Source organism: Morone saxatilis, unplaced genomic scaffold, assembly GCF_004916995.1.
Source record: "Morone saxatilis isolate NCDOM2014 unplaced genomic scaffold, NCSU_SB_2.0 Contig9, whole genome shotgun sequence".
Lineage (NCBI taxonomy): Eukaryota > Metazoa > Chordata > Actinopteri > Moronidae > Morone > Morone saxatilis.
The window spans coordinates 5,050,708-5,059,579 of record NW_023340268.1 but is presented as its reverse complement, the minus strand read 5'-3'; the positions used below and the strand labels follow the sequence as shown (position 1 = coordinate 5,059,579).

Genomic DNA, 8,872 nt, shown 5'->3' with positions numbered 1-8,872 from the left:
GCGGCGTGTGACTCTTTTGAACTTCCATGTCCGGTGGATGTCAAGTGATGCAGGTCAGGAGTAGAAGTTCTCGGCCAACTTCCTCATTCTCTTATTGTAGGGTTTACTCTCGGGTGCTGGAGCGGCGCTGCGACATGTAACGTCTGTCATCGAGTCCGTCTCGTTTAGAAAATGAGGCATGGCGTTATCATATGAAACACCCTGGAGCCCGGCTGTGAGCATAGGAAAGTCCGGCACATCTAAACCTTCTATTTCTTTACTGATTGGTTCCTGATCTATTGTGTCCCCTTTCAACTCGCCTTTGGCAAGATTTGGATGGTAGCACTGATAATATATCATTTTACAAAAGAGGCCGAGCATATAAACTGCAACGACACAGACGGCAATGATTATAGCATACAAGTGCGGAATTTTATAATAAGGCGGGTCTGTACTCATCATCCAGTACCACAAACCGCAGAGGAGGAACATATCGAGCAGTATGTAGCCATGATAGAGCAGAGTCCTGTACCTCGTCTTCCCCTCGGCCACATTAAACCAGTTGAAATACCAAATGAGGCCTACGGTGGCTCGGAAAAGCCATTCTCCGCAAGGGCTCTCCATGAAGTCAGTCTTGGATCGCCAGACGAAGAACAATAAAATTATCCAAGAGCAGAGGAAGTGGGTGACAATGAAGCAGGGCAGCACGGAGGCGAAAAGGGCGAGGGCGGTGAGGCGAGACGAGAGGAGAAACAAGTTCCAGAGAAAGTAGACCACCGATGACATCAGCGGCTGCGGCTTCTTGTCGGCCAGGAAGGAGCGCAACGAGCGGTGGTACATGGTCACGCTGAAGGCGACGGCTGAGGCTGAGCCCAAGGCCTTTAACACTGCGGAGGAGAAGAATAAGCCGTCAATAAAATGAATGAATGAATGAATGAATGAATGAATGAATCAGGCCCAGACGTGATTGTAATCCAAGTATTATAAAATTAACTAAACGTATTCTGAATAATATATGTTTAATATATTTTCTGTCACTAGGGGGTCTCTCACATCAAAACAATAACAAAAGTCGCAGGTTTGATGACGTGAAGTAGCGTTGGATCATGGGATCAAACGAACCTGATGATTAAAACACCGAATAAAGCAGCTTCACCTTAAACATCAGTGTTTCTGTGACGCTGTTCTTCGGCAGACAGAGGATGTTCTTGGAGGAGCTGCTGCTAACGTTAGCTCAGCCTGTTTCTCTGATAACTTAAGATTCAAATGTCTGATGACTAAAATCCTTCATCTGGTTAAAATATAGAGTTAAAAACAACCAAGATCTAAAGAGTTTATCATAAAAATGCGCCTTGAACCTGGATAAAAGGTCACTTTCTGACAGACAAACACAACACATGCACAAAGTTTGAACATCGTTGGAAACATTTGGGATAATATAGGGATATATAGCCTTTTTATTTTATATGCAGCGTTTGGAGTGAGACAGCTGTAAAACTCAGAAACTATACTTTCACTTTCACTTTCACACAAGTATTGCAACCAACAGCTCCAAGAAAAGCTGTAATGGCACAATCAAGGAGCTAACATCGGGGTAAGTTCTTTGTGACATAATAATCAGGTCGCTTTCTTTTTCGTTTTTGGTCATTATTGACGCATTTGAGAAGCCTTTTTACATTGTTTATTCATTGTAAAATCCAGAATGCCCAAGATATTCAAGTTTGTTCCTGTTAATCTTTTTTACTCCACAAACTTAATTCACCTCTAAAATCTACACACACACACACACACACACATATAAACCAAACCTGTCTGCACTCTAAAAAGGTACAGCTAAGGGTGAAGAAGAACATAGTAAGGTACTGTACCTGTCACAGGATCGAGCTCTCCCCGCTGCAGAATGACAGTGAGCATGAGCACGAGCTGAGGCGAGCTCTCCGCGAAGGTCTCTATGAGCCGCAGCATGCTGAGGTCGTGGCTCAGGTACTCTGCCATGTCCTTTGGGTCACTGCTTTTTGTGAAGTAGCTGCATACAGACATCTCAAAGACACCTGCATGCCTGAGAAGAAGGATAGAAAACTCAGTTACTTGTAATGAAAATATATTAAAACATAATAATACCTGGTTATCATTAGTTAAATCATGTAAAAGGACAGTAATTCTGATTTCTTTGGCAGTGTTTTCATACATATCAGTGTCACTTTGGTTCAAACAAAACCAGTTTAGCAATTAACTACTGTAAAGAAGGAAACTCGTGCAAATAGTTTTTACTATTTCCAAGCAAGACAACACACAAATGAGGCTACCATTACAAACCATTACAAAAATACACCATGTAAAGAGGAAACAGATGATGTAATCCGTAGGAGAAGATGACTTAATGTTGATTTCTTCTCCACATTATGGCCCAGAGTGAACGGCTACAGTACAGTATGATAGCGCCACACAATTACTCCATTCAGATTATTTATTTGGCATTTTTCCATAACCGGGTTCATGTGAAAGGGCCGAATGAATGAGGGTGGAGCTCTCAGAGAAAGAGCCACACGTAAAAGAGAAACTGCCTTTTTGAAACAGAAACACATTTACACATTTACACAAACTTCAAATTACAACAGACAGAAAATCAGCCTGAAGCTGTTTGAAAGCACCAGGATTATTATAGTATACAAGGCTTACGCAACCTGAAGTAGATTCCCAGCTGCAGCACATGGAGAAGTTTGAGCACTTTCTTGCTCAGGCACTTCTCAACCTTCGTCCGTCTGCCAAAGTCGTCGTAGCTGTACCACAGCCAGCTGAAAGCCTGGACGAGAACGGACGAGCCCACCAGGAACAGCAGCAGGAAACCGAGGGGCACATAGGCCTTTTCCAGGTAGAAGGAAACAACAGCAAACACATCCAGAGCTATGTCGAGCAGCAGGAATATCAGACCCACACAAGTGAAGAGGAAGTCCACTGGGGAGTACTTGAACACAGCAATAGCCATTGTGTCTGTCAAAGTAAAGTTCTCACTCAAACTAACTGCCTGCTTCTAGTCTGGCTACATACTTCAGGAAAGAGTTGTTTCCACTCACTTGTTAACTTCACAAGACAACCGAAAGTAAGGCAGAAGTCCGGTATTTAGATCTGCTCCACAACCCCTCCCCTTTAGGGTGGTGTGAGATCTTAAAGGCAAAGTGTGCTAATGTATATGATCATTACCAGTTTACGTACACACAACTTGAATGCGGTTCCTTTAACAACTACACCACAGTTTATCAGGTGTGGACAGAGAAACACAAGTTAAAACAGAGAATACCACAGCGTTACAAACTTTAATAATAATTGCGCATGGCAAATGAGGTAAAAGATTAACAACCAGCAGTGGCCTTGACTTTTGGTTTCAGCAGTGTGTGTGGCAAAGAAGTGGCTCTAGGACATCAACAACATGTTTGAACATCTGCAGGATCAAACTTTAACATTAAAACAACCTCGAACTAAGTTAACATTAAATAAAACATGCTGTCTGAAACACTGCGTCTGTGTGTAGCACAGTTTTCCTCACAGCACAGAGAGAAAGGTGTGCTCTGATCGAGAGGTCTCACATTTAAACAAGCTAAACAAACACTGGATGACGAGCAGTAACACTGTGGTTTGTGTCACCTTTAGTTAAATAAGTACAAACACTTCTGACGACGCCATAAATGTGATGGTGAAAACTAAAAGAGCTGTTTGGCACAGCGACAGGACACAGCAGTGATTAAAGGAGAACTTATGGTCAAATCTACATTCAAAGTCCTTCAGCAGGTTCCTGTAGCAGCTGTAACCCAAAAACACAAAACAGATACTCGTTGTCATGTAAAAACCTCATCTGGCAAATTAATTTAAATTTTGACATAAGCTACATAAATTGAGAAAAGCTTCAGCTATTTTTTCAGCTATTATTATTATTATTAAATATTACAGATAACATATTTTTATTCATTCATTGTTTACCTCGTTGTCAAGAAACAAGGTTGTTTTCTTTTCCTGCAGGTGTTCACACGACAGCAACAACAAACAGTCGTATGGTTTGTATGAAAAACACAAAGTTGTCTCCCCTCTTCTAAACATGTACAAACTGACATGAACAGATTACAACATGAGCTTTGGAGAAAATGTATAAAGATTAACTAACAACTTCCCTTTGTTAGTTTATTGACTAGCATAACGAGTTACTCAAGTTTCAAGTAGAGATATGACATAAAACAGATTGTCTATGAACTATGATGGAAAGGTTTATGGCAACACTGGATTTTTATTTGGTATTTGCGTCAATTTGATTTATAATTTAATGTCGGTCATTACTATTAATGTTTAAACCGATCATAGTTTCATGTCTTTGAGCCTTTAATGTTTTAGACCAAATGTAAAAGGCACAAAAGTCACACATTCTCGATCATGCTGCTTATAAAGTGAATTATTGAGCTGGAATGAAAATAAAGAAAGATTTTGAACCCAGAATGCTGCTTTCATAAACAAAAACAACTCTATTGAAGAATACTTAAGTTAAATATCCATTAACATGTTAACAGAAAGGTTACATCGTCAACCAACTCTAGAAAGAAAGAATAAATAAAAAATAAAACAGCTAAAACATCCGTACAGTAAAAACTACAATCATTGTTGCATTATATAATCATGTAACCGTTCATATTGGCACATATCAGATGACATACACCGATATGTGCGGTAGTCTAATGACGGCCAACCGATATATGGATCACAGAGCACGTGAGCTCGAGCCTGGCTGCTTATAGAGAGATTCTTTATAATATCTTCATAATAACTTCATGAATCATGTGTATAAGCAGGTTGATCTGCAGCATTACACACGAAGCTGCATCGAACAGCTTAAACGGGGTTTTAAGATCAAATTAAAACAGAAGTTTGTCTTAATTTTTTGCCCCGAGAGGCTTTGAACATCTGCAGCTCACATGCTCTGATCTGAACATCTGCTGCAGCACAAACAGGCGACAGCACACAGATTGTTTATCACTTGAAGGTAACGTTGATCACAGATGCGACGACTCCGCTCCCTTCGTGCTCTCAGCGGTTCTAAGGACCTCGCGTTCGGAGTAGAAATGAGTGGCGTGGCAGGCCATCCGTTTGTTGAGGAGCTGGGAGGACAGGGAGCCGTCCTGGATGGAGAAGTCTCTGAAGGACACGTCCGCATCGGGCAGATCCACGGGCGGCCCCGGGTCCCTCACGGGGGGCCTCCACAGCTTGGGGTGGAAGCAGCAGTAGTAGACGGCTTTGAAGAGCAGCCCCAGGAGGTAGGTGAACAGCAGCGTGAGGAGCAGAGGGAGAGCGTACGGCTCCGTCCGGACGGCGTCCCTGTAGCACCACCAGGTCGCCAGCAGGATCCCTCCGTCGGTGGTGATGAAGGTGTGGTAGATGATGCTCCGGCCCCTGGTGCGACCCTCTGCCACGTTAAACCAGCTGAAGTACCAGATGAGCCCTACGGTGGCCCGGTAGAGCCACTCGCCACCCGCGCTGTCCATGAAGTCAGTCCTCTGTCGCCAAGCCCACAACACGAACGCGGACCACAGCAGCAGGAGGTGGGCGGCGATGAACCCGGGCAGGACAGAGGAGAAGAGGGCGAGGGCGGCGACGCGCGGGGCGATCAGCAGCAAGTTCCACAGGAAGTAGATCAGCGAGGAACCCCAGCCCTGCTTGGCTTTGTCCGGGAGGAAGGAGCGCAGCGAGCGGTGGTAATCCACCACCATCCACGCTATGGAAGTGGTCGACGCGGCGACGCTCACGACTGCAAACAGAGAAGTTAAAACCGTCACAGAAACCGAGAGGAAGTGCGCGCAAAACACTTGCGGCGTGCGTTGACTTACCTCGACCCGGAGAGCTACATTCACACGCAGAACACAACCCACGACTGCTGGTTTGTTCTGGTTCTGTTGGGAGGTTTAAAGTTAAATTAAACTCACACTGAACGGTGCGGGCCTTGTGCGTGCACAGCATCACGTAGATCATCAGGGTGAGCTGAGGAGCGCTCTCGCAGAACGTCTCGATGAGCCGCAGCATGCTGAGGTCGTGGGTCAGGTAAACGGCGTACTCGGACCCTTCCTGCTTCCGCCACCAAACCCTGAAGCCCTGACGTATGGCGGAGATGTGCCTGCGTGGATGAACGGACACACACGGGTTCATTTTGTGCTTTCACTCAAACGTTATTGAGCATTCGTAAAAACATTCGTCTCTCTCGTGGCGATTCTGGATTTACTCGTTGCCACGCCCGACGTCTCCGTTCACGCTCACGGCACCTGTCGCCTGTGATTACCCACCTGCCTGCCTGAACCCTCTGGAGGAACATCCAGTTTAATCTACAGAGAGAGAGAGAGACACTCCTGAGCCTGGGAATCTCTCCGAGGAGCGTTTGTTAGAGGGTGTTTGCGTCACTCAGGCTGTGGCGTTTGATTTCATGTAACTTCCTGTCGAAACACTTGGTGAAGAAATCTCATTAGTCAGACGAGAGTTTAAAGCCGCAGCGAAAACACGTTTGTTTGTTTGTTTGTTTGTTTGTTTTATTCCGTCGAGAACTTTAACATTTTAAATGAGGTTTGAGCGAACAACAAAGTGATCGGCTACGAACAACACGAACAACGCCAGTGTTTACCCTACTGTTTCATGTAAAACAATAATGGCTGCTGTGAAAAGGTTGCTCCTTTTTTTATTGATTGTAATCTATAATGATGCTAGTTTGATAATTCATTGATTATAACGACTGTATAATCTACTAAATATCCACTATAAAGCTAAATGTGCTAAAAAAACATCTAACTGCAACTATTACGACAGATATTGTGACATGATTCATGATTATTGATCATTTTTGCATCACAAATTCTTCATTTTCACTGACAAAAATATTAAAATTAAGTTTTCTGGGAGTCTGCAGCGAACAAACAGGTTTTCTTACACAATTCTTACATCAGTTTACAACACTGCTCATCTTCCGGTTGGGCCTTTAACCCAAAAAATGAAATCAATACAGTGTTTTTGAGAAACAAAACTAAATATTGTGATACAATTTTATTATTAATAGTTTCTACCACCCCTATACATTCATTAATTACTTCATTATAATGCTGTTTTCACTTTACTAAGTCATTATTTTAACATATTAAGGTAAATATTGATCAGGTTTATCATTCATTTAAGATACTAAGTCAAAGTGTATCATTATTTTAAGATATTATTACTATTAAGTGAAATTATTGATCAAGTTTATCCTTATTTTAAGATATTAGTTAAAATATTGATCAAGTTTCTCATTATTTTAAGATACGATTACTATTAAGTGAAAATATTGATAAAGTTTCTCATTATTTTAAGATAATAAGTGAAAATATTGATCAAGTTTCTCATTTATTTAAGATACTAAGTCAAAGTGTATCATTATTTTAAGATATTATTACTATTAAGTTAAATAATTGATCAAGTTTCTCATTATTTTAAGATATTAAGTAAAAATATTGATCAAGTTTCTCATTATTTCAAGATAATAAGTGAAAATATTGATCAAGTGTATCAATATGTGCAGATATTGATTTAGTATTGGTGCTGCCGGGTGGGCACCGTCACACTACCTGCAGAGGAAGCCCAGCTGCAGCACATGTAACAGGCAGGAGATCCTCACTCGGTCCCCGAAGAGCACCGTCCCTCCTCCGGTCTGCGCGCTGAACCCGGGCAGCCGCCGGTCGTACTTCAGCCAGAACCAGCTGAACATCTGGACCACGACCGACGACAGGACCATGAGGCCGACCAGCACCCCGAACCAGAAGAAGTCCCCGCGGCGGTAAAACTCGGCGGCGACCCACACGTCCGATCCCCAGTCCACCAGGAAAGTGCACACCCCGATCACCGAGAACACGAAATCGATCCAGGAATACTTTGAAAGAGCTGCCCTTCAACATCACCGCTTCCAGCCGTTGACTAACCGTTCCCCAACCGTTCCCCAACCGTTGACCAACCGTTCCCCAGCCGTTGACCAACCGACAGACCTGTTGCTGCTTGGGGGGGAGCTAATATTCGGCTAACGTCGTGTGCCGTTACTTCCCTCCCAAAAGCGGCTCCGCGGTCTTCAACCCATTGAAGACACACACGGAAAAGTTGCCCACACTTTGAGCAACAGGGTTGAACCGTGAACACCCCTCCCCCCCTCACTCCCTCCTCCCTGGTGTTAAAACGTTGCGGGCATGGCTCGAGGAACAACAACAACAACAACAACAACAACGTGTTGGCTCATTGGCAGCTGTAGTTGGGGGCTCAGAGCTGGGATGAAGGGGAGGTCTCACTCTGATGTGTTTCCAGGAGAATAAGACGGCTCTGTACTGGGCTGTGGAGAAAGGAAACGCCACCATGGTGAGAGACATCCTGCAGTGTAACCCCGACACTGAGACCTGCACCAAGGTGAGACCTGCACACACCTGCAGTGGTCCGAGCTCTGCTGACCGACGACCCGTGGCTTCATATTCAGTATAGATCAGTGCTGCTGTGAATGTAACCCAGATGTTACACAGATGTTGTGTTTGATGCTTCCTGTCTCAGGATGGAGAGACTCCTCTGATCAAAGCCACCAAGATGAGGAACATCGAGATCGTGGAGCTGCTGCTGGATAAAGGAGCCAAAGTGTCGGCTGTCGACAAGGTGAGAACCATAAAGACTCATCCACAAAGTCTGAAACAACTTCTGTTAATACGACATAAAACTGCTGTATATATATATATACTGTATATATATATATACATATACAGTATATATATATATATATACTATATATATACAGTATATATATATATATACAGTATATATATACTGTATATATATATATATATATACAGTATATATATATATATATATA

General features: G+C 43.2%; 2 protein-coding genes across 2 annotated transcripts in view; both read right to left on the bottom strand.

Annotated features, from left to right (window-relative positions):
• Positions 1-3,123, bottom strand: part of LOC118342403 (XK-related protein 8-like) — a gene marked incomplete in the record, with an annotated part of 4,207 nt that extends 1,084 nt beyond the window's left edge. Inside the window, 3 exon segments of the mRNA XM_035680921.1 lie at positions 1-866; positions 1,848-2,038; positions 2,664-3,123. Of these exon segments, the coding sequence (XP_035536814.1) occupies positions 55-866; positions 1,848-2,038; positions 2,664-2,965 (1,305 nt within the window).
• A 156-nt stretch (positions 3,124-3,279) lies between these two features.
• xkr8.3 (XK, Kell blood group complex subunit-related family, member 8, tandem duplicate 3) lies at positions 3,280-7,909 on the bottom strand. The gene is made up of 4 exons (XM_035680922.1): positions 7,599-7,909; positions 6,294-6,332; positions 5,844-6,127; positions 3,280-5,764 (listed from the first exon to the last, which is right to left on the bottom strand). The coding sequence occupies exons 1-4, from the start codon at positions 7,763-7,765 to the stop codon at positions 5,013-5,015; spliced, it is 1,242 nt and encodes a 413-aa protein (XP_035536815.1). The 5' UTR covers positions 7,766-7,909; the 3' UTR covers positions 3,280-5,012.
• Positions 7,910-8,872: the final 963 nt, after the last annotated feature.

Bases quoted from the DNA above. Each gene is read 5' to 3' on its own strand.
- xkr8.3 (XM_035680922.1), bottom strand. From the start codon at position 7,765: ATGGTCCTGTCGTCGGTCGTGGTCCAGATGTTCAGCTGGTTCTGGCTG. The intron at 6,333-7,598 runs GTAGTGTGACGG...CTCTCTCTGTAG, and splicing joins CAGCTGGGCTTCCTCTGCAG to ATTAAACTGGATGTTCCTCC. The intron at 6,128-6,293 runs GTGGGTAATCAC...TCATCCACGCAG, and splicing joins CAGAGGGTTCAGGCAGGCAG to GCACATCTCCGCCATACGTC.